The 26,460-nt window shown below is 50.5% G+C and overlaps 2 protein-coding genes across 5 annotated transcripts; one reads left to right on the top strand and one right to left on the bottom strand.

Moving 5' to 3' along the window:
* Positions 1-528: 528 nt before the first annotated feature.
* ASH2L (ASH2 like, histone lysine methyltransferase complex subunit) lies at positions 529-15,513 on the top strand. 4 transcript variants are annotated; one of them, XM_089773757.1, is made up of 18 exons: positions 529-680; positions 1,457-1,526; positions 1,967-2,112; positions 3,412-3,500; positions 3,931-4,025; positions 4,253-4,348; positions 4,505-4,600; positions 5,236-5,311; positions 6,451-6,468; positions 7,917-8,010; positions 9,585-9,644; positions 10,431-10,648; positions 10,812-10,979; positions 11,551-11,744; positions 12,395-12,487; positions 12,975-13,073; positions 13,498-13,557; positions 14,804-15,513. In XM_089773757.1, exons 1-18 carry the CDS (start codon positions 544-546, stop codon positions 14,909-14,911), a joined length of 1,917 nt encoding a protein of 638 aa, XP_089629883.1. In that variant the 5' UTR covers positions 529-543; the 3' UTR covers positions 14,912-15,513. The 4 variants fall into 4 exon arrangements, with proteins under 4 accessions (XP_089629883.1, XP_089629884.1, XP_075766753.2 ...); XM_089773758.1 differs by lacking the exon at positions 6,451-6,468; XM_075910637.2 differs by lacking the exon at positions 9,585-9,644 and having other exon boundaries at positions 531-680.
* A 635-nt stretch (positions 15,514-16,148) lies between these two features.
* Positions 16,149-23,563, bottom strand: STAR (steroidogenic acute regulatory protein). The gene is made up of 7 exons (XM_006134039.5): positions 23,339-23,563; positions 22,161-22,274; positions 21,647-21,774; positions 21,394-21,552; positions 20,312-20,496; positions 17,954-18,047; positions 16,149-17,691 (listed from the first exon to the last, which is right to left on the bottom strand). Exons 1-7 carry the CDS (start codon positions 23,400-23,402, stop codon positions 17,533-17,535), a joined length of 903 nt encoding a protein of 300 aa, XP_006134101.1. The 5' UTR covers positions 23,403-23,563; the 3' UTR covers positions 16,149-17,532.
* Positions 23,564-26,460: the final 2,897 nt, after the last annotated feature.

The following is a 26,460-nucleotide window of genomic DNA, read 5'->3' as shown; positions in this document are numbered from 1 at the left end:
CGAGGGCGCAGCAATGCAGCCAGGCCTGGGATCTGCTGTGGGGCAGCCGCCAGACGTGGTAGCCTGGGGCGGTCACAGCCCAGCAGTATGTCACCAGCATCACGATGGGGGGATGCTGTGGCGGGGCCCTGTGGGTTCCCCGCACCGTGGCAGGGTGGGAAGGTCACTGCACTGCCGTGAGTGATGTCACGCCACAGCCCTGTGATGTCACAGCACTGCCGTGGGTGATGTCACGGGACAGCTCTGTGATGTCACGGCACAGCCCTGTGATGTCATGGCAAGGCCCTGTGATGTTACAGCACTGCCATGGGTGATGTCACGGCACCGCCTTGTGATGTCATAGCATGGCCCTGTGATGTCACGGGGGCCACAGCGAGGGCGGTCCCAGAATGGCTGGAGCGGCCGTGACGGGGTGATGTCACTGCTCCGCGGGACCCCGCGGGTTCACGGTGGGCCCCACCGCTGGCATCGCCCTTTTACGGAGGGAGCGGGAAATCTCGCGAGACACCGGGCGAGAGTTTGGCGCGACTGCGCGGGAGGAAGATGGCGGCGGCGGCGGGAGCAGCGGCGGCGCCGGAGCCGGAGCCCGCCCCGGAGGAGGGGGGGGAGGCGGCCGCGGGGGCGGGGGCGGGGGACCCTCCGGGGCCTCCCGAGCAGGGCGCCGGGGACTCGGAGACTGGGTGAGTCCGCGGGAGCGAGGCCCCCCCATTGGAGAGCGCGGGGGGGGGGAGCGGGCCCCCCCATTGGAGAGCGCGGGGGGGGGAGCGGGCCCCCCCATTGGAGAGCGCGGGGGGGGGAGCGGGCCCCCCCATTGGAGAGCGCGGGGGGGGGAGCGGGCCCCCCCATTGGAGAGCGCGGGGGGGGGGGGAGCGGGCCCCCCCATTGGAGAGCGCGGGGGGGGGGAGCGGGCCCCCCCATTGGAGAGCGCGGGGGGGGGGGAGCGGGCCCCCCCATTGGAGAGCGCGGGGGGGGGAGCGGGCCCCCCCCATTGGAGAGCGCGGGGGGGGCGAGCGGGCCCCCCCATTGGAGAGCACGGGGGGGGCGGCGGCCCCCCCATTGGAGCGCGGGGGGGGGAGAGCGGCCCCCCCATTGGAGAGCGCGGGGGGGGGAGAGCGGGCCCCCCCATTGGAGAGCGCGCGGGGGGGAGAGCGGGCCCCCCCATTGGAGAGCGCGGGGGGGGAAAGCGGGCCCCCCCCATTGGAGAGCGCGGGGGGGGGAGAGCGGGCCCCCCCATTGGAGAGCGCGCGGGGGGGAGAGCGGGCCCCCCCATTGGAGAGCGCGCGGGGGGGGAGAGCGGGCCCCCCCATTGGAGAGCACGGGGGGGGGAGAGCGGCCCCCCCATTGGAACGCGCGCGGGAGCGGCCCCCCCTTATAGGAACGCACATGGGGGGTCTGTTCCTGCCATGCAGAAGCCTCCCCCAGGTGCCGCCTTCTCACCCTGCTCCGGCCCTTGCAGGGGGGACGCCGCCTTAGCCGATGTCGCTGCCGGGCTGGAGACCGAGTCCCCCAACGGGAAGGATGCCCTAGTACGTGAGTGCCGCCGGTGGGTCTGTGCGGGCAGGGGCAGCTCCGGGGGTGCCCTGGCCATGGGCGGGGAGGCCCTTGTGTCCTGTGCCGCAGCTGGCACAGCTCCGGTCCCTGGCAGGAGCCCTGCGGCACTGCCGCAAGACGAAGCGGGCTAGCAGGCACCTTGCTCTGGCTCTGCCTTCCTGTTGGGCTGCCTGGCGGGCTTCTGCTGCAAAGCCTGCGTATGCCATGTGTCGGACCATGCCATGGGGCCCTGGCTGCCCTTCCTCATGCTTACCCCTCAGGAGCTTCATTAATCTCGAGTCCTTTTCATTTTTTCCATCCGTGTGTGGAGTATATTTTGTTACGTGCACCGAGATATGTTATGTGCACCACCAGAAGAGAAACATGCTGCTGGCGTTAATCCAGTCCAGACCTGCTAATGCTACTATGCTTGCAGGAAGGGGCTGGGGACAGCTCTGAAGTCTTGGACACTCAGACAGGCTCGGTGGATGAAGAGAATGGGCGACAGCTTGGAGAGATAGAGCTGCAGTGTGGGATTTGTACAAAGTGGTTCACAGCGGACACCTTTGGCATTGATACAACGTATGTAATAATTCTCTCAACGTATGTAATAATGCTGCATATAATCTGTCTAGATACTTATGATCCTCCGGTACCATAATATTTGTGTGTCTTCCAAAATTTACTCTAAATTCTAATGAACTTCTCTGAAAAATGGCTGGCTTGTTTAAAAAACAAACTCCAACCCGGGAACAGTATTCCTGCTTGCAGAACACTTCTGATTCCAGCTGAGAGAGGTCGCTGAAGATCAGTTCATTTAGAGTTAAAGTTGCTCAGGGCTGATTTTTTTTTTTATCAGTTCAGTCACTGAAAATCAAGGAAATTCCTAGTTAAGGTGGGTGTGGGTGTGGGTGTGGGTGAGGGTGTGTGTGTAAAAAGTTCGAAAAGTTCGTGAAGAAGAGCTAAGAAAAGTATCACAGTAGAATCTCAGTTATGATCACCAAAGTTACAAACTGACCAGTCAACCACATGCGTTATTGGGAACAGAAGTACACAGTTAGGCAGCACAGACACCCCCTCAAAAAGCCCAAATACTGTACAGTGTTAAACATAAACTACTACAAAAAGGGAAAGTTGAAAGGTTCAGATCCTAAACTCAGATCAGTACATTGTAAAAAGATGCTGCCTAAGTTTTGTTTTATAAACAAAGGAGGAAGTATTTAGAATGTAAATTCCCTGGGGGAAAGACCTTGTCTTCCTATTTTGTTTGCATAGCATATCGCACTTTGAGCTATGTAAACAATAATAAAACAGTTTTACATAACACAGAGTGTTTATATTTTTCTTACACTTCAATGAAAAAATCTTTGTTTGCAGATAGAAATTTTCCTGACCTATTTGTAGCTTTGGGTTGCTGCATGAGACAATTGTGAAAGCGACTTAAAAAAGGGGTTGGGCAGGGGAACACAGAGCTTGCTAGTGTATATTTGCTGACTGAAAAGTGAAAAAGACAGACACTGTATATGGAAAGCAAGTTCATTTTGATATTTGAGATAACTTTTAATGTGTGTTAAATAAAAATTGGTTTTACAATGGAATTAGTATTTTATAGGGAGGTTTATAGCTTTCGATGTACCTGAGCTAATCCATGGTTCACTGTGCAAGGTGCCTGAGTGGCTATCAATTTGCCTTGGTGGTCAAATTTCAGGACTGTTTCTCAAACAGAAAAATGGTATTTATGCTGACCCTGAGTTACGTGTGAATATTCATTGAGCGCTTTTTTTTTTTTTTTTTTTTTTTAATGAAGAGGCAGTTTTCTTTTTTTGGTGTAATAGAAAAGCCGTGTATAGTAACTTCTTGAATGATTTTGCTGTTTCACAGATCATGTCTGCCTTTCATGACCAACTACAGTTTCCATTGCAATGTTTGTCATCATAGCGGGAACACATACTTTCTAAGAAAACAAGCGAGTAAGTATTGTAAAAGCCTGAATTTCTTATCCTCTCTGAATCTTGGTTGGGGATGGAATGGCCCTATCTGACGACTGTCCTATAGCTGGTTAAAATCTTTCAGTGGGTCTGGTAAAGATTTGCAGTGCTGATTGCAACAAAACCTGCTGGGGGATTGACTACTTTAGACATGGAGAATGCCATTGTGAATTTCTTAGGCTGGTAGAATTTTTGCCTTCAACCAGGTTTCTTTTTTACAACACAATTCACTGTAGCAGCCCCCTTTTCCAAAACTTAGCATGTTGCAGAGGTGAGACCAACTAATGGAAGTTGATCTAAGTTTAAATCTGCTGTGTTCTTAGTTTTTACCAGCCTTACTATTGTATATAAATACACTTGACCTTCATCAAAGATGTAACTAATTTTGCCATGTTTTTGTTTTGTTTTTAAGATTTGAAGGAAATGTGCCTTAGTGCTCTGGCCAACTTGACATGGCAGTCAAGGACACAAGATGAGCATCCAAAAACTATGTTCTCAAAAGACAAGGTACAGAAGTAATTAGACTGTTACTTCTGACATGACATAAAAAGGGAATTGCCTAGATCCACAAACTCAGGCAGAAATTGACAGTATGATCTGTCAGGCTCACCAGCTCTGACAGATCAATTAAAATGTGTATGATCTGGAGTTGAGAGTTGTTGGCTTAATAAAGTAGTTTCATTTCTTAACTTTTTAACTATTTTAATGACTCACTTTATCATCTTTTTAAATAGGATATTATACCATTTATTGACAAATACTGGGAGTGTATGACAACTAGACAGAGACCTGGAAAAATGACTTGGCCAAATAACATTGTAAAAACAATGGTAAGTAACTAAATGTTTAAATTTGCAGAGGATCTTTGCTAATGATCAAGTTGCTTTTTGATCGACTTATTGGATAATTAGAACTAAACTAGAAAAATAGTTCAGACATGAATACTGTCCCTGAGAGTTCTTACTTTCCTGTCTTCCTTATTTCAGTGCAAAGAAAGGGATGTGTTCTTGGTGAAAGAGCATCCAGACCCAGGTAGTAAAGATCCAGAGGAGGATTACCCAAAGTTTGGGTTACTAGATCAGGTAGGTGATTGAGGCAGGGAGAAAGTTCTCCCTTTTGCAATACGTTCTCATAACTCATGTAATTAAGAGTAGCTGCAGTATCATTAGGCCTTCATATGCAATTGCCAAAGATTGTGGCATCAGGAATACCCATCTTAATAGTGTTCCAGTCACACTGTGGGTACTTGAAACAGAGTCTTGCCTTTAGCAATGGAGACTATCCTGTTTTTCTCATTTCTTTTACTATGACTCTCACTCAAAATGCGTGCAGGAATCTTGCCTCCATTTTTAAAAGTCATGTCCCTCAGCCAGCATGTGTCTAGGATCTAGGAAGGGTTAAAATCTTTACTAACCTTGTGACACAGTATCTTAGCGCCAAATAAAAATGGCATGAGCTTGACCCATTGGGTGTTCTGGCTGTGTAGTTTGGGTCCTTTTTAGAAAACTTAAAAAAAAAAAAATCTTCCCAGTGCTCTGAAGATCTTGTGTTATGCTATGCTGCTAAAATTTCAGTAGCACTTCAGCTCTTGGAAAGCCTCAAGAGCAAAAACTTTTTTGCTCAGACTTTGAACTAGGCACATCCTTTCAAAACAGGTTGTACATACTAACCTGCCCATAAATCTGTAGCCGCCTTAAATTGAGTTTTCCTTTTTCAGGACCTTGCTAATATTGGTCCAGCATACGATAACCAGAAGCAGAACAATGCTGTATCTACCAGTGGAAGCTTAAATGGCAAGTTCTTTAATTTTACTCAAGGAAATTCATTGAGTATTTGGGAATATTTCACATTTTCTCAGTCCTACAGTTGAACACATCCTCTATTATATTAACTTTGACATTTATAGCTTAACAAAGATGGAACACTTATTAGCTGGTATGTAGACATGTTATTTCCAGAATGTATTTAGCCATGGTAAATCTCAGTCTGGTAATTTTCTTTAGTGATATAAATTAGTCTTTACCCTCTCACGGAAGTATGTGACAAGCACTCTTTCAGACAGCTGGTTATACCATAGTAGTGCACATGTGCTTGCAAGTTAGCTGTTTTTAAAATTGGTATCTTCACCCAAAACAAATTTTTGCCTTTGTACTTCCCAATCCTACCCCCAAAATGTTGATTTTTTTTTCTTCAATTATGACAGAACACTATTGCGCAAACTTCCCATTTTCCACATTCTGAGATTTCAAGAGAACTAGGGACGCTTTATTCTAGTATACATTTCCATGTAATGGTCACTGGCAGATTAGTGTTCTCCCTCTTAGTGGGATGAGGGTACTGGAGGGATAGTGTCTTTGGTCATGTCCATACTGTGAGTTGGAGTGATCGCCTGCTCGTGTATATGTACCCGTGCTAGTTCAAGGTGTGCTTGTGCAAGTATAAATGATAGTGTAGCCTTGGTGAAATAAGCAGTGGCAACACGGTTTAGCGCTCCACCAGGTTCCAGTGGATTTGTATTCCGTATGATTGACCTGTGCCACAACTGCTGCGTCTCATGTTGCCACAGCTGCACAACTATCTGTACCCATGCTAGCTCTCCTTAGGCTCACATGAGGGTGTGCAAGCTGGGAGTCTGTCCCCTAGTTTGTAGTGGGGACGTGGCCTTTGTGAGTAAGGCAAACTCTGTACTGTGTTAGCTAATATACACTAACCACAAGATATCTAGTTAGTGATGGTGTAAACCTTTTCGCAGTTATAAGCATATATGCATGAATTGCTAACCTTGGGTGTGGTTCTAAAAAAAAAAAAATTATGCACCCTTCCATCATTGCAGACTTCTGAAGTGTACATTGTCTCCATTTCATGCACTGGTTATGTTTGTCTTTAGTTATTAAAATTTGACAAATACATGCTGCCACTTCTGTCCTTACAGGTGGAGCCTCTTTGGGAGGTGAATATTTACCTTTCAGCTTCTAAAACTTAAGTATTGTTGTGGTTTGGAAAAGCTTTTTGCTCAACTGTCTTAGAAGCTAAAGTGAATTAAAAATCTAAAGTGTGTCCTAAAAATGATTGCAGTAATAGTTAATGACACAGTAATTCCAGTTTTTAATGTTTAGCATTTAGAAGCTTTTAAATTGTCATATTCTGCCTCACATGACTGGTATAAGGTGTCCCTTTCACTGTAATTTGTTCTCTTGTGTAGGATTCTGTTTCAATTTGACACTAAAGTTCAGAATGTAATTACTGGCTTCTGAAGAATTCACTTTTTCGATTTACAAACCTGCTATGACAAACTAAGGTGTTAGATTCAAGCAAGCACAGTTGAGATCAGTACATGTTTGTGCAGAATATGATATCCCTGAAAGGTCTCAATCCCTTACACTGCAACAGGTATGCTGATAATTTAAAAGCTTGCTACTTTTTTAGTTACAGTACACTATGCGGTTGTGAAGGGTGTTTCCCTGCAGTACAACAAAATCATGTATTCTTTCATTTTTAAGTAGGTAATGCAAGTAAGCCATGTTTTTCCTCAGAGGTACATGGTGTATTTTATCACTTACATACTAAAATATTCAATAGAGATTCAACTAACTTAGTTTATCAAATACATTAAAGAAGTTACACAATAATTTGGCATGATTCTGATGTTAGATGTTCAGTGTTTTGTCCTATCCTATAGTTTGATAAATTGTGTTTGAAGACATTTAATATTAACATGAAATGCCTTGCTATTATTGTTTACATTGCAAACTATATCAAATTTGGAAACACTGCAGAGAAGCACCTTTTATTGCTTCTTCTTTTCCCTATTTTGGTGTATTTCCTTTTATATATTGAACTTTAATGTTAAGTGCTTACAGCTGAAGCAGACGTGTGTCAAAGTGTATTGCAAGCATATTGTAAGTCATTGAGACAACTGATAGTCTGCTTAAAATGGGAAAAAGTTGCCTTTTGGGGTCATACTTCTGCAAAAACATATCTTTTGTTGTCTTGTGTGTTTGGAACTTCCATGAAATTGTGTCAGCATTTGTTCTCAAACTAAATATACAAACCATACCATTTGAAAGGAATGCTATGGGAAAGTAAAGACTTGTAATTCATGTAATAAAACTTGAGTCCTGTTAATAGAATGTTATTAATTGACCTTTACATTGATTATTTAAATCAACACGTTTCTCTAAAAACCGATTAGAGACTGTAAATAAATTTTATCTTTTGCTAGAGTAGTTTTCTCTGGTGTCAGTATCAAACCTCTATAAAAGTTGATAGTTTTCTGTTTTAATGAAGCCATTTGCTAGTGTGACATACATGGAGTTTCCACACTCACGGATTCCCATTGGCACCAGCTGTTACATAAAGTGTTAGCTGATGTAGATTTGTGGTGATTTCTCTCCAAAGGAGGTATTGCAGCAGGAGGTAGTGGCAAAGGAAGAGGAGCAAAACGCAAACAGCAAGACGGAGGGACCACAGGGACCACCAAGAAAACTAGAAGGTAACTAGAAAGATACAGGCTAAGTGAAGTCACTTCACAGTGGCAGATGGACAAACTACAGAAAATATAAGGAACAGTCTTGTATTGACCAGGGTTGTAGGGAAAGGCTTGATGATGGAGTACATGCCTCCCATCTCTGATGCAGTTCTGCACGTGCTATGAGAGGATACAGCCGTGTTAAAAACTTTAAACTCCCACGGTACAAACTAATTAGCATTTTTATATAATCTGTCCTCACACTAAGCTATAGGCCATTATACATAATCAGGGCTCAACAAATAATACAATCTATTCACCCGTGGCGAGTAGATTTCAGCTATGCGTGTGCCGCGAATGAACGGAGCGCACGCGCATTGCGGCTCTTGCGCATGCGCAGTATGGGGCTGGCAAGCGGTTTTTGCTGCCTTTCTTCAAGCCCTGTACATAATTACGGCCGTACTGGGTCTGACCAAAGGTTCATCCAGCCCAGTGTCCTGTCTGCCAACAGTGGCCAATACCAGATGCCCCAGAGGGAGGGGAACACAACAGGTAATCCTCACATAATCCCTCCCCTGTCACCCACCTCCAGAGAAACAGAGGTTAGGGGCACCATTCCTACCCAGCCTGGCTAATAGCCATTGAGTGACCTAACCTCCATGAATCTATCTAGCTCTTTTTTGATCCCTGTTAAAGTTCTAGCCTTCACCACATCCTCTGGCAAGGAGTTCCACAGGTTGACTGTACACTGAGTGAAGAAAAACTTCCTTTTGTTTGCTTTAAACCTGCTGCCTATTAATTTCATTTGGTGACCCCAGTTCTTATATTGTGTGAATAAGTAAATAACTTTTCCTTATTCACTTTTTCCATACCAGTCATGATTGTATAGACTTATATCATATCCCCCCTTAGTCTCATCTTTTCTAAGAAGTCCAGGTCTTTTTAATCTCTCTTCACATGAGATCCGTTCCAAACCCCTAATCATTTTTGTTGCCCTTTTTCTGAACCTTTTCCAATGCCAAGATATCTTTTTGAGATGAGGTGATCACATCTGTACACAGTATTCAAGATGTGGGTGTCCCATGGTTTTATATAGAGGCAGTAAGATATTTTCTGTCTTATTCTCTATCCCTTTTTTAATGACTCCTAACATTCTATTTGCTTTTTTGACGGCCGCTGTGCACTAAGTGGATGTTTTCAGAGAACTATCCACAATGACTCCAAGATCTCTCTCTTGGTTAGTTGTAGCCAAATTTGTCCCCATCATATTGTGTGTATATATTTGAGATGTTTTCCAATGTGCATTTACTTGACATTTATCAACATTAAATTTCATTTGCCATTTTGTTGCCCAGTCCCTTAGCTTGGGGAGATCTTTTTGAAGCTCTTCACGGTCTGCTTTGGTCTTAACTATCTTGAGCAGTTTATCATCTGCAGTTTTTGCCACCTCACTGTTTACCCCTTTCTCTAGATCTTTTATAAATAAGTTGAATAGGATGGGTCCTAGGACAGACCCTTAGGGGACCCCACTAGTTACCTTTCTCCACTCTGAAAACTTACCATTTATTCCTACCCTTTGTTTCCTGTCTTTTAACCAGTTACCAGTCCACGAAAGGACCTTCCCTCTTATCCCATGACAACTTACTTAAGAGCCTTTGGTGAGGGACCTTGTCAAAGGCTTTCTGGAAATCCTAAGTATACTATATCAACTGGATTCTCCTTGTTGACATGTTTGTTGACCTCCTCAAAGAACTCTAGCAGATTAGTAAGGCAGAATTTCCCTTTACAGAAACCACGTTGACTTCCCCCAACAAGTTATATTCATCCATGTGTCTGACAATTTTATTCTTTACTATAGTTTCAACTAATTTGCCCGGTACGGACGTCAGACTTACTGGTCTGTACTTGCCAGGATCATCTCTAGAGCCCTATTTAAATATTGGTGTGACATTAGCAATCTTCCAGCCATTAGGTATGGAAGCTGATTTAAAGGATAGGTTACAAACCACAGTTAATAGTTCTGCAATTTCCCATTTGGGTTCTTTCAGAACTCTTGGGTGAATGCCATCCTGTCCCAGTGACTTGTTACTGTTAAGTTTATCTATTTGCAGAATTTATACAGTAGAAGTATAAACTTCCTGACTGTGAATATCTGCCCTCCTGTTTTAGTAACCCATAGTGAGCACCTCTTATGTTCGTAGGCCTTGAGTGGGCCTTCTGCTCAGAACCAAATTTCACCCTGAAGGTTTTGACTTTGTAGCAGCCGTAGGGATGAGCTGCTGTAGTCGTTGGCATGTCCTTGTAAAAGGCAGTGAAGGGGAAGTATTTGGTGGATGGCTCTGCTTAGGGAAATGGTTTGGATGTTGTCTAGCCGCTTATGTGGGTGTGGTTCATGGCAAGTGTGGGAACGTCAGTGCTAACGTTTTTCCTTGTGCCTCTTCCAGTGACCCCTTGTTTTCTGCTCAGCGCTTGCCACCACATGGCTACCCTCTGGAACACCCCTTTAATAAAGATGGATATCGTTACATTTTGGCTGAGCCTGACCCCCATGCGCCTGACCCTGAGAAACTAGAACTAGATTGCTGGGCAGGAAAGCCAATTCCTGGAGACCTCTACAGAGCCTGCCTCTATGAACGAGTCCTCCTGGCATTGCATGACCGAGGTAAGCCAAGCAGCCAGCTCCCCGTATGAGCCATCTTCTCTATAACCTCACTGTCTGTCAGTAAAGCTTCAAAACACCCTTGTGCTGGGAAAGGTGGTGAGTCTCGCAACCCTGGATTGGTTCACTCTCCCACTTGCTAATCGCCTCTTTCTAACTACTGTAGCACCTCAGCTAAAGATCTCCGATGACAGACTGACCGTTATTGGCGAGAAAGGGTACTCCATGGTACGAGCCTCCCATGGCGTGCGGAAGGGAGAGTGGTACTTTGAGATATCTGTGGATGAGATGCCACCAGACACAGCAGCCAGACTTGGCTGGTCACAACCACTAGGTAAAGTAATTGCTGAAGATTCCTTAGCAGTAAAAGCTTCCTGCTCTTGCTTTCATTTTCTGCATTTTAAGTAGCTCAGACCCCTGAGCAATAAGCCACAGAACCAACGACAGAGAGGAAATGCAAGTGGAAATGCTAGAACTCTTTACAGGTGTTGTTCGATGTGATTGGAGCAGGACCGCTGCAGACCCTTTGGAGTATTGTGTAGTGAGTCGGTGCCTGAGCTCCTGGGTTACTGCAGGAGGACAGATTAGTCCCGCAAACTCCTGGCTTTGCTGTTGCTTGCTGGGCCTCGCTAATCACTGTAAGGTTTATTGCCTCTTTCTAGCCCCGTTCAACACTGCATGCCCTGGAGCCCACATCAGTGTCTCACGCATATTTACAAAGTAAATATTTTCAGTGTGGTTTGTAAAACCAAGCACTGAAACACATACATAGCCTGGATGGAAGAATTCCCGTTTCATGTAGGATTAGATGTTAATGTTTGTTAAACCTGGCAGCTTCTAGAAACAGTACGTTCATGCAAGAAAAGGGTCTGGTGCTTCCAGGGCTGACTTCTGGTTTTCCACAGGGAACCTTCAGGCTCCCTTAGGCTATGACAAGTTCAGTTACTCCTGGCGCAGCAAGAAGGGAACAAAGTTTCATCAGTCCATAGGCAAACACTATTCAGCTGGCTATGGGCAAGGAGACGTACTGGGGTTTTATATCAGTCTTCCTGAAGATACAGAGACTGCTAAGTCCCTGCCTGATACCTACAAAGATAAGGTAAGCTCGATCCCCTGGGCTGTGCCTAGAGATTCTCAAGGTTTGGTTTTGTGTGTTAACTATAAAAGACCCTGGCCATGCTAACCGGGTCCTGACACTTGAATGTGCAGTATCTCAGAGTGGAAACTGGGCTTCTCCAAATCTCAATCTTGAAGCTGTCCGGGCTCTGTGGTGGTCCTCTGAATGGGAGGCAAATAATGTGTCAACTCTTACCACTGACTAAGGAAATAGCATGGTGAGAAGGTCTAGAGCACTAGTCTTAAAAGCCCCAAATGCCTCATGTAAACAGTGGTCTTTACCTGAATTCAGAGGCTACTGGTGAGGATCAGATGAGGGAGGGAGCATCAGCCGGACTACCTTCTGGCTATTGAATTAGGCACATCCGTATCCTGGTTCCATGAACTTGGGTAGGAGATTCTGACACAAGTCCAACGTGCCAACCTACAGAAATGCTGCACCTGTGATTAGTGCAGCTTTCTGATCCCATACTTAGGGTATTCGCGCCTCATTGGTGAACTGACATTTGCTATATCTGGGTCTGCAGTAGTCAGAAGCTTGTGAGCTAACCAGCCCTATCTGCCGCTAGCCATAATATTACTAAAAATAATGGTGTGACTCTTGCAGCCTGGCTCTGTTGCTTACCTTTCTAGGCTTTGATCAAGTTCAAAAGTTACTTGTATTTTGAAGAGAAGGACTTTGTGGATAAAGCGGAGAAGAGCCTAAAGCAAACTCCTGGAAGCCAAGTAAGTTGGATTTTGGGAATAGGGTGGAAACTTGAGACGAGCCCTTAGAAATCCACAAAGCACTGTAAGGAACTACCTGCCTATCAGACCAGTTCACCGTACATTCCTTTATAGATTTTTTTTTTCACTTAAGATTCTTGGTGTTCATTTACTTGAATCTTATCTGACACTTTGACAAGGATGTGAAGTTGAATGGTCTCTGTTGCGCTTATATAGACTTGAATAAGCAAGTAATGCAGCTGGGTTTCACCTCTTTGACTGACTTAAAATAAATCACTCCAGCTAGTTTTGTTTGGTGGAATGCAAGACCTCACAAATGCACTAGGCATCTTGCAGAATGAAGCATGTCTCGTGGTAAATAAAGCCTACAGTCGTAAGAGAACCAGCTGGGGGGAGGGAAGAGAAGAGAAGAAGGTGGCTACAAGTGATTGAGGGTTAGTCAGTGAAGCATGAACGCCTCTCGATTCACTGACTGTTTGTTTTGCAGATCATCTTCTATAAAAATGGTGTCAGTCAAGGAGTTGCCTTTAAAGACATTTTTGAAGGTGTTTATTTCCCTGCCATTTCGTTATATAAGGGCTGCACGGTAGGTACATGCCGAGACAGAGGTGCCCAGATTTGAAAGGGGATGCAAAATGGATGATTTGTGTGTGAGAGGCCCAGTCATGGAGCAGACCCTCATTGCATTAGGCGAGGTGCAAATACAGCAGAAAGTTGGTCCCTGCCAGCGTTGGGGAGGAGTCAGAGCTAAGATTATTCCAATGATACGGGCCCAGGGACTTTCAGAGCACATGTGCAATAGCTTATCTGCCTGCTCTGGGCTGCAAAGGGAGACACAGAGAACAACTGCAAGTGGAGTCTCTTAACTTCGCCTGTGTCACGTCTCCATAAAGCTGTGGTGGTAGAGATCTCTCTATGCCACCTACAGCCTGTTAGATGCTGAGCAGGTGATTGCCTTTGCTTCATGTGTGCACGTCCATCTGATAAGTCTGCCTGCCTCCCTTTCACAGGTTTCAGTAAACTTTGGACCGTACTTCAAATATCCTCCGAGAGACATCACTTACCGCCCCGTAAGTACTAGTTCATAACTACGTAATCTGCTTTCTCGTGCTGTTAATATGGCACAGTCTTTAAATTCAGCTCTTGTGCCTCCGTTCTGTCTACAAGAGTTCAGAGTTATGAATGGATCACTTCAGTTGTCACCTGGTTCTCTTTTAGAGGGGAGAAGGGGAGTCCAATCTAACAGTATAAGGTGCCATTAAAAGTAGCTGTGTTTCTGCTGACTTACCAAGGTATGGAGTTGAGCCATATTTTGTGTGAAGGGGAAAAACAGGCTGGGTTTTAATGGTCTAAAAGCACAATCTTAGCTTGAGCTCCCTGATATATCCTGCCGACTATCGCCCTGTAGTATATATGTGCAGTCAGACTATTTTTCTAGCCCATGATGTGCTTGAAGTTCCTAAAACAAGGCATTCTTCGCGGATGCATTTATTGGAATTAAAATTAGCGAAAAAATCTAAAATCTTTCCCATTACTCTGTACAGCAGATGCCTGCTTCTGACCGAGCATGTTAGAAAAATTCAAAGAGGTATCAGAGATTGGCTAGCATGAGTTAGCTCCTGGACTATGAGTTAGCTCCTGGACTATATCTTTCCAAAAACATGCTTTGGGGAAAACATGGTTTGGGGACACAGCCCCTTACTACACCTAGACTAGATTGATAATAGGAATTGTCAGGCTGGACCAGCTGTCTTCAAATGTTAAGGTTGCATCTAAAAGTGGATGATGGCAGGGGGGAGCCTTTTACCTCTGAAGCATCACCTGAGTGACGTCTAGACAGGTCTAGAGTCCTTGTCGGTCCCATCTGTGGAAGTGTGAGTCGAGTCACAAACGGAAGCTACTGCATTAGGTGTACCACAGGCTTTCCTTTGTCCGCCAGCTCCCAGCGTTGCCACGAGCAGACGCCAGCCTTATGGGGGGAGGGATTTAAGTGCTTTTTCCAGGAAGTCTTCAGAAATTCCTTAGACCAGTTCCTTCACAGGTATTGAGAGGAGAGATCAGGGTGGGCGAAAGGCTCTGTGTTTGTGCATTTCATTGCTGAGTACAGTGCTTTGGTAGCTTCAGGACTATTGCCATTTCCATAGGGTATGCTCTAGGCAGTTTTGCCCACTGCTATATATAACTGAAGACTTCTGTGGCAGGAGTAAGGCATTTTTATACTGAAGTTAACCCATTTCCTTTTGGAGAAGGGATAGAAAACAGCCCAGTGCTAAGCTGTGCTCTGCACCGCCAGTGACCTCTTCTCCTTGCCGACAGATGAGCCACATGGGCTGGGGTGCTGTTGTGGAGCACACGTTGGCGGACGTCCTGTATCACGTGGAGACAGAAGTTGACGGGCGGCGAAGCCCGCCCTGGGAGCCCTAGGCGAGATGCTTTATATACGGATTTTATACACTGGACACACGAGCTATTTCTAGGGAATTGCAACATCCAGTTTCTGAACATCACTACTTTGTAAAGGATGAGCCAGTCTCAGCTCCTACCGATCTGGCAGGTATTTAAAGATGGTTGAGGGCTGGGTTATTGGCAGAGGTAGGTGTGTATTATATTTTAAAATGCCAACCTTCTCCACAAGGTCATGGCCTTCTCACTGAAGTGCTGTTACATGTACTGTGCTACTCATTGGTATCTTCCGGAGTTTTCAGCTGACTGTGCTTCTAACACGTGGTCGGTGTGAGTATTTGATTATCACGACTTCTCATTTACTATCCAGTTACTCTGAGGAGCAGACAGCAGCCGTACAGCCCTGTATCATCACACGTGTCAACTGCTCAGTTGATGCCAAATACCTGAACACAGTGTAGTGTCAACAGCTGTGTTGTAAGATTTTTAAAAAACTTGTAAACCGCTTCCGTACAAAGGGATCTTGCTGTACCAAAACTGTAAAACTGAAGTTAGGGAGGAGAGTCTGATTGTGGTTTTTATATTAACTGGCAACCAGTTTAAAATAAAACCTTTCCCTCGTCTCTTCTTTTGTGTGTTTTGTGGCCAAAGGCAAAACAGCCTTGATCTGGTACACTACCTGCGCTGCTCTGGCTAGGGAGGTTTGGGATGTGCCTTTTGCTTGACCCCATTCACCAGTCAGTGTGGGAAACAGTGCAGCATCCTTACCTTAAGGCTAAGCCACGTCCTGCATGAGAGAGAGTCACAAGGCACTTCACCTTAGTCCCAAGAGCTGGGCAGCTGGGTGTACATGCATACAGCAGCGGCTAGTCACTGGAGCCATGACCATGTGAGGGAAGTTGGTTTGTTTACAGAGACCCTGCTACAAGCTGCCCTTCTGGCCCTCACAAACCACCTGGAGTTTTATTTTGCTGTGGGTAGGTGTAGAGAGAGCAGGCAGAGGGGAGATTAAATTCCAGAGGCTGGCAAGCGTATCGTGGTGTACAGCCTCAGCAGTGTTAGATAAGGTTGTTGTCCAGTGCCTGCAAACGCTACCTTATCCTGGAGGAATGTGCATCTAATCAGGGTGGCACACAGCAGCTGTCACAGCACCCGCATTGTCACACACACAAACCTTCCAGCAAGGAGTGTTCTGAGCCAGGATTTCATACATTTGCATCCTACGTGGTCAGGATAAAGAGCCAGGCAAGAACTTGAATCTTTTTACAGTTTATTTTAAAAAGCCTCTATACACACTACATCAAACTCAAATGGGAGTATTGTAAACTAAGTACGTTAGGCTACTGCAGAGAGACACTGCAAATACTTGAGCGTTCATAGCAGCAGTCCAGTTTCAGCTCTGCAGGGCACAGGGATTGTTAGAACATAAGAACGGCCAGACTGGGTCAGATCACAGGTCCACCCAGCCCAGTGTCCTGTCTGCCCACAGTGGGAAGGAACACAACAGGGAATCCTCACGTGATCCCTTCCGTCACCCACCTCCAGATTGTTGGTTCTGGGAAAGTCCCTCTTACGCTACAAGGTAAGACAAGCGCTGTAGATTTCCCTACTGGCTACGTAGATTTCTCCCTAAAAGTAAATTTGCTTAGAGCTCCATGGTCACAGAATAAATATTAAATAGTCGTTGTGCATGTCTATACAAGAAAAATAAATACTCGCAACCTGGCTTTATAAATAACTTCCTACAGCTGCATTCCACCGAGTGCAAAACGAACGCTGGTCTGTGGGATTCTTAGTTAACGTGTAAGCTTACAACAGTGCACGGTGCTAACATGCTAAGTGTAGAAAATGTCAAGGCAGACACTATGCAGCCTATTTAGAAACCAAGACCAGATACAGATACTCTGAAGAGGGAGAGTAAGTACACACTAAATCTGAGCCAGTCAGGTACCAGAGTTCCTGCCTCAAATCCGGGTCAGTCATACCCCACAGCCAGAACTGGTTGGTTAGTTGGCTGCTCTGTTAGCAAAGGGTGTAATATAAATGGAATGGAAAGCCAGCGCGTCTGGCTCCCTTGGCACTAACAGTTCAATAATCAGCTCTGCTCAGGGATGGGTGTTGAGATATTGCAAAATGCCTTGATCTACGTTCTAACCCTGTCATGGAACCAGAGGGGCACAGGTTGCGGGTTAAGCTGGAGCTTGAGTGTGTCTTAAACTCAAGTCTCCTGTTCAATCAGAAGTAGTTTCACTGAAATTATCACGCTATAGAAAAGCTTAGAACCACCAGTACTGGACCCTACTATGCCTAATCTGACAAGGCGACCGCTCTGGATGTCACTTAAACATAGCTTCTTCTGTGGGCCTTTCAAGGGTTGCCTGCAGCAGCAGATCTGATCTGTTCAAATAAGAAGGGAGCCCCCTCCTGACGGGATGGAGACCTAAGTGCCCATTATTGAACTTCACGTAGCATTAAAAGTCTGAGCCTAGTCAACAGCAGCCTCCCTTATATACTATCTGTCCATTTCTTTACCAAAAACCCCACATGCAAGTTTCAAATAACACATTACAGGAGCTCATCACCTCTGAGGACAAATCTAAATGTCAGGTGGGTTTCTGGCAATCCCTCAAGCTGCAAAGCTGCTAGGGGTTAATGCTTCTGAGGGGCGTGGCAGTGTCCAGCCGGCAGCAGCTGACAGCAGTTGGGGTGGCTGTGGTAGCCAAGCGCTTGCGTAGGTGGTTGGCAAAGTCCACCTGGGTCTGGGAGAGGACTTGGTTGATTATCGTCTTCGGCAGCCAGCCCTGTGAAAGAAGTGCGGGATTGTGGTTATGGAGGTTGGGATTGGAGGGGGAGAACTTTGCAGCGAGACGGGCCAGTGAGTTTGGATGAAACATGAACCAAATCTTTCTGCTCAGAAAGAGCTGGCCCTTTTCCTGCTCCACCCTGGGAATTCCTTTGCCAGGGGAGAACGTCTCTGAGCCAGCTGCTCACAACTCCCTAGCCTCAGACAGCGTTCATCCACTCCCTTCCCTCCCGGCGTCTGCCCTTCCCATGGGCACTTACCTTCAGGTCAATGCTGAGTAGCCACGTTAATTGGGTCTGGGAAGGATCGCCAGCTAGTGGACGGAGCACCATGCATGTGGGCCCGTTCTCAGCTCTGGAGAGAGGCAGAAAAGCATCACATTAAGCCCATGATTTACCATCCCCAGGGGCCATCTTCTGTAGCAGCCTCTGACGGCAGGAGAGTGGCACTGCCGCTCCCAGGCTGGGCTTTGCTACAGAGCAGCACGGATGTTGCAGGGGGCTGCCCTGGGGCAGGGTCACGGCTCCAGGAGAACTTGGCCAGCTCTCTCTTGCTGAGTTACGTTTCTCTACCCTTTGCCCACTCTCTTAAATTCTGTGCTTCAGTCCTTTATTTCACCTGGGCTGTGCCCACGCCTCCCTTGAGTGAGTTGCCTAGAGCCACGTGTGAGGTGCCTGGGAGGTAGGGGCATTTACTAGACACCTGCTAGGAGAGGAAGGAAGGGGAGTACCAGTAAAAAAGCGGTGCAAAGGGCCAGAAGTAGGCGTCCTGCCTTCTAATGGGGATGAAGTAACACAGCAGCTCCCTCCCTGAGGGTCCGTCACGGAGCCATGTCGATTTGTTTGTTCGGCAAAGGGAAATGAAGCCGCGATTTAAATAATCGTGGCTTCATTTCAATTTAAATGGCTGCCCCGCTCTGCCGATCAGCTGTTTGTCGGCAGATCTGGGCAGTCTGGACGCTCCCCTGCCGACATGAAAGCCCTTTATCGACCTCCCTGGTAAACCTCATCCTACGAGGCATAACGGGGAGGTCAACAAAGGGCTTTCAGGTCGGTGTGGGAGCGTCCAGACTAGCGTGCTGAGCTGACAAACAGCTGATCAGCTGTTTGTCAGCTCAGCGCAGCAGCCATTTAAATTGAAATGAAGCGGCAATTATTTAAATTGCGGCTTCATTTCCCTTTGCCAATCAGCCTAATCTACAGGATCCATCGATGGAGCCATGTAGTTTAGACGCACCCTGAGGGCCGAAATGCTGTTGAGGCTTTGAGGGCCATAAAGGGATGTGATGGTGGGCGCGACACAGGAGGGCACAGGTCCCTTCTGGTCTGAAACGTCACGCCGTGAAGGAAAGAGCTTCCTGCTGTGTGGCGTTGCAGGAGAGTATCTAGCCTGCCCTCCTGCATTGCCACAGGCCAGCCGCTACAGCCGGGTGGAGTATAACCCGCTGGCCTAAGCGGGACCGGGGGCCAAATCAGATCAAGCCTCCAGGTAAGCCAGAGAAGGGGAGAAACCAGCACCACCTCGTGGCCACAGGGCCGAGAGCACCAGCTTCTGGGCCTTGAGTCCTGGTTGTTTCATAAGTGCCCATGGGACAGCGCAGGGCTAGATAAAGGGGGTGTTGCAGACTGCAGGATTTCAGTCCGTGTCCCCTCTGCCTGAGGCCCCTCCCTTGGCAGAGAATCACAACGGGACAAGAGAACGGCTGTACGAGGTCAGCCCAAAAGTCCACCTCGCCCAGTGTCCTGTTTTCCATAGTGGCCAACGCCAGGTGCCCAAGAGGGAATGAACAAAACAGGGAGTCTCATCAAGAGATCCGTTCCCAGCTTCTGGTAAACGGAGGCTGGGGCCACCCTCCCGGCCCATCCTGGTTAACAGCCATTGAGGGCCTATCCTCCATGAATTTTTCTAGCTCTCTTTTGAGCCTCGTTACAGGCTTGGCCATCACAACATTCCCTGGCAGGGAGTTCCACAGGTTGGCCTGTGTTGCGTGAAGAAAAACTTCCTTTGGTTTGTTTTAAACATGGTACCTATTAATTTCATTCGGTGAACCCCCCCCCCCCCCCCCCAGTTCTTGTGCTGTGGGAACGATAACTTTTCCTTAGTCACTTTCTTCACACCAGCCATGATTTTACAGACCTCCATCCTGTCTCCTATTAATCTTCTCTTTTCTAAGCTCTCCTCATGGCAGCTGTTCCAAACCCTCGTCAATTTTGTTGCCCTTTTCTGTACATTTTCCCACACCCAAGCAAGCTTGAAATGTACAAGACCGGCCGGACTCCAAGCTAACACCTTTTCTACTGGTACTTTTCCTTGTGCCTTTCTCCCTCCCCACGCTCCGTACCTGGTACATCAACTACTCCCGGGGCAGGCCCATGTACCTGAACTTGCCCTGCTCCAGCTGTAATCCCCCTGAGCGCGGGATGGCTGTGGCCCCTTGCATTAGCCCCCCCCCTCACTCTGTACTTGCGACGTGTGCCCGTGCTCACTTGAGCAGAGCTACCGTGTGTCCATCCCCCTGAGTTGGGAACGGCCTCTCCCCCACCCTGGGCAGAGCCACCCGGTCACGTCCATTCCACGCCTGCCGGTCGGGCTCTGTACGAAGCCGGGTGGCGCCGTACCTTATAAATCCCTTCTGCTCTGGCATTGCGCCATAGTGTGTGGCCATCCCCGCCAGGACGCACGTAGAGCCGCGTCTCCTAGAACAGCGGACGCTGACGAAGTCCCGGGGCCCCACCACGTTGCCAGGCGTGGCAGCAGCCGTCTCGTGGGTGATCACGGTATCTTTCCCGATCTTTTGGAGAATCTGCACCGGGACAGTGGCGGCATGAGGCAGAGCCAGCGTACCGGGGCTGCTTACACAACCGTAACAGGCAAGAGCCTGGAGGGTCAGGGTGTGTGTCGGGTGCTGCCTGGAGTCCCAGCTAGCAGCGTGACACGACCTTGCAACGAATTTAAAACAAGTGCTGTGCCTTCCCCCATGCAATGTCTCCTCCCTTCCCCCCGCCCCCAGACCCAGACTGCTGCCTTTGGCGCCGTGATCCTGTTACGCTGAGGGCGGGCTGTGTGTGGCCAACGAGGGAAATGCATTTAAGGGTTCAGCCAGGACCATTTGAGAAGTGGCTGCTGGAATAAAGTAGACCCTTCGGCTGCAAGCGCGCCCTGTGTTCCAGGAGCGGCTGCGCCGGCGGGGAGAACGTTGGACCTGGGGGGGAGTGGCTAATCGGTTAGACCCCAGCACAGTCGTAGCTTCCACGTATGAACCCCAGGCCACTGGGGTAAAGAAACGGACTGCGCCCCTCTGCAGACACCTTGTGGCTATTGCCAAGCAAGCTCCACGCTAACGAACTTCGCTCTAACCGAGATGCATGGTGCTGGGCGCCCTTCAGCCCAGATGGACGTATCCCTCTGGGCACAGATGTGCACCTGGTTTTCTGCTTGTTATTTTTCAAGGTTTTCCTATATTTCAGCTGTTATTGGGAGGGAAGGAGGGTGCTGGGGGGCAGGGCCTGGGAGGGGCATGCTGGTGTGGGGGTCCAAACCATGGTATTCTCGGCTCAGAGGCAGAGTAAGGTGGTTCGAGTGTAGCTGACAAACCCTTTGGCTTTAACCCTAAAAGTCCCTCTCCAGCAAGGCCCGGGTTTAAGTCCTTGGCTGAGCCCAGGCCAAAGCAAGCTGAGAACGAATGTGGTGGAGCCCCCACCTTGATTTCCTTGATGCTCGGATTCCAGTCTCCCATCTGCTCCATTCTCTCCACCAACTCCTGATACACAGAGTTCAAGGGCTGCTCCACAACCACCTCGAGCCGGAACACCTTCCCGACGTCGGGGAGCACCTTGCTCAGCACTTTGTCCCCGTTCTCCTGCAGCAAGACGGAGACCCCGGCGTTAACATTCCCAGCGGGCGCATTTAGGCAAGGACAGGCTAGAAACCCCGCCCCCGAGCAGAAACCCTACCGCCGTGGTCTCCGTTTTCCAGCCGTCCTGCTCCCCAAGGATGCGCAGGGATTTCTGAAGGGCTTCCTCTCCCTGCTTGATATAGGTCATCTCCACTTCGCTGAAGGGCTTCTCCTCCAGCAAGGAGCCTGAAAGGGGTGAGGGGTGGGGCTTTTACTTGGGCATGGAAGGAGTGCTGGGGGCAGTTCCCTCCTCTCACCCGGCCGCTGGGGCACATTAGTTTCCTGCCAGCCTCTTGAGGGACTTGGGCCCCAGTCTTGCTCCCATTGGAGCCAGGCGCAAGACTGTCCTACCATGTTCCCTCTCATCGCTTCCATCCATGTGCGGAATAAATTTTATGTGCACCGAGGTGTGCGCACAAAACCAGCATTAGCCGAGCTGTGGGCGCTCTACTCATCAGCTGGGTGGCATTCGCCCAGCTTAGAGGGAACACTGGTGTCATAGGTTTGAATGGCACGGGATCCCCACCCCCACCCCAGCTTGTCACTGTACATTGGCAGACAATGGTACTTACTGAGCAAGGAGCTTCTCCTACGGACTTGGCTGATCCATTTACTGGGCCCCGGGCCAGCAAAGGTGAGTTTGTCCAGCCCCTGGCTGAAGGCAACTGCAGCCTGTCGTCTCAAGCCTTGAAAGGAGAGAGCGAAATTGAAGTGAAAAGGCTTATGGGTTTCACAGCTTCACTGCGTGGGCCCCTGCTAAGGTAACAGTAAAACTTCCAGGACAAATTTCTTCCCAGTCAGACCCAGGTTGATTTTTTCTTTAATTTTTCTTTACTTTCCACCCTTCTGTGCATCTACAGAAACGGGTTCTCCTCCTCGCCACACAGGGCTACAGCAGCTGCATTTGGCTTGCTGCAAGAGTGGCAGGCCTCAAAAATAAACCGGATCACCCCTTTCCCTATGGAGTGTAACAATTTTATAGGGAGACCATGTGTGGAGATGGGGCTTTGCAAAACACACGGGGGCATGGGGCTAGCCCCAACAGAAGGAAGGAAGACTCCGTCCAAGCTTGCAGAACTCCAGCCACAGAAATGACACATGGAATCTAGCCCTCAAATTGTCCCCTAGCCCAGCACAAGACCCAGGAATCCAGAAGCCAAGAAGCGTCTGGTGGAAGTTACTTTCTCTGTACGGCACTTTGGCCACGAGCAGTCTGGAAAAGAGCAACTGGAGAGGCTAAGCTGCGGCCTTCACCTGTGAGCGCTTCAAGGCAGGGTGCATGTTTCAGCTGCACAGAACGGAACGTTTACAACAGCCTGCCTGGAAACACAGGACTGTTCTAGGTTCAGAAACAGGCGTAATCTCCCTCCTCACCCCGTAGCGCTAGTCGCCTGGCAGCCAATAGAGGAGAGGCTAATAGAGCCTAAGGCTGGAATCCGTGTGGGCACAGGGCAGATCTTTAACTCCGAGGGGACTAACAGTTTACACCAGCAGAGGGTCTAAGCTGCGTAACACGCAGCAGGGAGTTCCAGTGATGCCTGCTGGCTTCCTGGCAGGTAAGCGCTCCAGGCAGGGTAGAACAGAGGTGCCTCCAGGTGCACAGAGCTTAGGGCATTCGGGGGCTGCAGCCAGAATAAGTGTAACGGAAATAAACATCACTGCTCAGCGCAGGCCCTTGGAATCGGCCAGTCCAGGCCACAGCAGTGGGGCTGTCCAGCCAGCCTCCCCCACCCCGCCCGGCCCCCCTCACCTGTCATGTTGCGCAGATGCCGGTAGGAGATTCCGGCGCACAGCTTGAACGTGGCAGGCAGCATCGTGCTGGTCTGGTGGCGGCTGCTTCTGCGGGCGACTCGGCGGGTCTGTGCTGCGAATCGCCTCCCGCGCCGCCTTAAATCCTCCAGCTGAAGGATGCTGGTGTGTCAGCAGCGAGATAAGACAAGACATCACTTGCCCAGGCCTGCTGGGGGCCAAGGCCAGCGCCTCTCCCCACGCATCTGTCATGTGGGCAGCGTTAGGAGAGGCAACGCTGAGCAAGGGAACAAACCTCCCTGGGCTACGTTAACCCTCGGCAGCCCGGCCCGCGGGCCGAGCAGCTGGCCGGCCCTAGTCCCAAGCCAAGGCGCCCGCTGATCAGTTAGTGCCACTTGCCAGCTGCGTGGCCTGGGGGCGGGGAGCCAGGGGGTCGGGGCGCCAGGCACCGTGGCTTGCAGGGGTGGGGGCCAGCGACCCACAGACGAATCATTTGGGGGGCTGCACAAAAGTGAGACGCACCCTCCCCCCCCAACAAAAACGCCTCACAGACGTGCCCCCCGAGGGCAGAAAGACCCTCCCCACGGTCCCCTCCCACACCAGCGCCTGGGGGCAGCCTAGCAGATTTTTGTGGGGCCTCTCTGGGCTGGGGCGTTGGATGTGTGTGGGGGGGCTGCTGGGAGTGGAGTGTTGGTGGGGGGTGCAGAAGCAGCTTGGGGATAGGCAGGTCTGGGCAGGGGGGAGGGTGCTGGAGCTCCAGCCCCCCACGGGAGGCCACAGGTCTGGAGTGCCAGGTCCAGCTCCCTGATCCTTGGGTGCAGCAGCCACGGCAGTTAGCCAAGGGCGTCTGGTCCCCCCCAGTGGCTTACGGGACTAGGCCACAGAGCCTGCTGGGTGCCAGAGTGGTCCGGAGCCCCCTGTATCCACGTGGGCCGTCGCAGGGGCGGGCAGGCTGCCCGGTGGGGGGGCACTGGCGCTTTTCCGTGGATCGGCAGGGTCAGGAGCCAGTGGTGCCGCCAGCCCTGGTCCCTGCTTGTCCGGTCCAGCCGCGAGCCCGTCTTCCAGGGGGCTTAGCCTGCAGGGCGAGCAGGGGCCGGTCTGACCGCTCAGCCCCGGCGGGTCCCATGTGGACACTGGGCATGAGGATCCAGCCCCGGGCGCAGCCCCAGCTGAGGAAAGTCACTGCGGGGGGAGAGGGGGTTAAGGCAGCAGTCACTGCGGGAGGGGGGGGTTAAGGCAGCAGTCTCTGCGGGGGGGGGGGTTAAGGCAGCAGTCTCTGCGGGGGGGGGGTTAAGGCAGCAGTCTCTGCGGGGGGAGGGTAAAGGCAGCAGTCTCTGTGGGTGTGAGCGGGGGGGAGGTTGGACCCCTGGTGCTCTGGAGTGGGCCCAGCCCATTCCGCACAGACCTGCACCCCCCGAAGTGCCCCCCCCCATGCCGTGAGCTGGAGTCTGCGCTCAGCAGCCCCCAGTGCACCCTGTGCAGGAGGCCCGGGGCTGCCTCCATGGCTCGGGGGTCCCACGGCCCAAACCTGGCCCCCGCTGGAAGCCGGGCGGGGTGGACGGAGGGACGCTACACAGACGGCTTGCACAGCGTGTCGTGGGCTGGGCTGGGCTTCGCCCACCCAGCCAGCCGAGGACACAACCCGCCCCACAAGGCAGGGCAGCCTGGCCCCCCGCGCAAAGCGCAGGAGCTGAACCCTCCAGGACACGCGCAGCTCACCCAGGCAGATGCCACGTGGACAAGCAGCAGCGCTGCGCTTTTCTGTGCCCCTGACGCCATACTGCTCGGGGGGGGGGGGCAGGACGAGCATCCCGCTTTACAGCAGGGGAAACTGAGGCACCGCAGGGAGGGGGCACCTAACAATCCACTAGCTGGGGCCGGAGCCAGACACCAAGCCGGAGGGTAATTAGCCACTGGCACCGGGGCCCACGGGCCGTGGTGGAGTCTCCCTCACGGACCATTTTTAAGGCTCTTCTAAGAGCCCTGCTCTGGGCCTGCTTTGGGGGCAGTTCCTGGGTCCGTGTCCTACTGGGGGGGCCAGACTGGCCAATCACAGCCCTGCCTTCGGGCATGGGGCTCGGCGCGCCCCGGAACAGGGCCAGACACCCAACCCCGAGGCATCAGCGGGGCCGGTCTCTCCTCCCGCGGGGGGGTCGCTCCCTGAGGGGTGGGTGCGCTGGCAGAGACCCGATAGCACTCAAGGCTAGGGTGACATTTCCCAGATGAGTTACAGCCCGCGAGACAAAGGCTGAGCAGAGCCAGTGAATCACCAGCTGCTTCCTTTGACGTCAACTTTCGTACCCTTGTGCGGTGGGCCTGACCTTCCCGCTGGATGTTGCAAGAACGGGCCAGGCATGAGGTCAGCCGTTAACCCCAAGTCCAGCCTCGTGGCCAGCGGCAGGGGGGGGCTGGGGCCAGGACACCGGGCTGGGACTCAGGAAAACTGGGCTCTGGTTCCCCTGACCGACGGGCCAACCGCAGCTCGGTCACTTTCGCTTCGCCCCTTGGCCCTGCCCCAGCTACGGGCCCTGGTAGGGAGCCCCCGCCTCGCACTCCCCTAATGCAACGTCTGAGCGCAAGCGCACGCCCCTCATCAGCCCGGAGCCTCATCGCCGCCCCGCACCCGGCCCGCCCGGGGACACAGGTTCCCCCCAGGGCGACAGCCCAGCCGGCAGCTGGCGGGAGCAGAGGCCTCGGGCCAGGGCAAAGCCGGGTGCAATTCCACACGTAGGCACCGGCCGCTCAATTTAAAAACCAACCCTCTGTTTGGGCAGTGGAAACTGACCAGCGCACGTTCACCCGCCCCCTCCCCGCAGGGTGTGTGAGCAGCTAACGTGCCTCCCCTTCCCCCGCTAGCGGGCTACCCCCTCCCGCTGTCATTGCCGGCCTGAAGGCCGTGGCACAGAGACAAACAGAGATAAGAGACTCGCGCATGGAAGGGAGCGATCAAATCAATGAGCCAGCGCTGCGACCGCATTAGGATCAAGTGTTTTCGTGCAGGCCGATAAACTATCACTCCTGGCTGGAGCGTAGCCCGGAGCTGGCCTGCCTCACCGCACTGCTCAGTTGCGCTCCCCTGCCACACTCCGGGCCCCTGGCTGCCGCCGCGCCCGGGGCTGCACC

Source organism: Pelodiscus sinensis, chromosome 28 (assembly GCF_052426305.1).
Source record: "Pelodiscus sinensis isolate ZL-2025 chromosome 28, ASM5242630v1, whole genome shotgun sequence".
In the NCBI taxonomy this organism is placed as follows: domain Eukaryota; kingdom Metazoa; phylum Chordata; order Testudines; family Trionychidae; genus Pelodiscus; species Pelodiscus sinensis.
The sequence above is the reverse complement of the archived record's forward strand: the minus strand, read 5'-3'. Positions and strand labels throughout refer to the sequence as shown.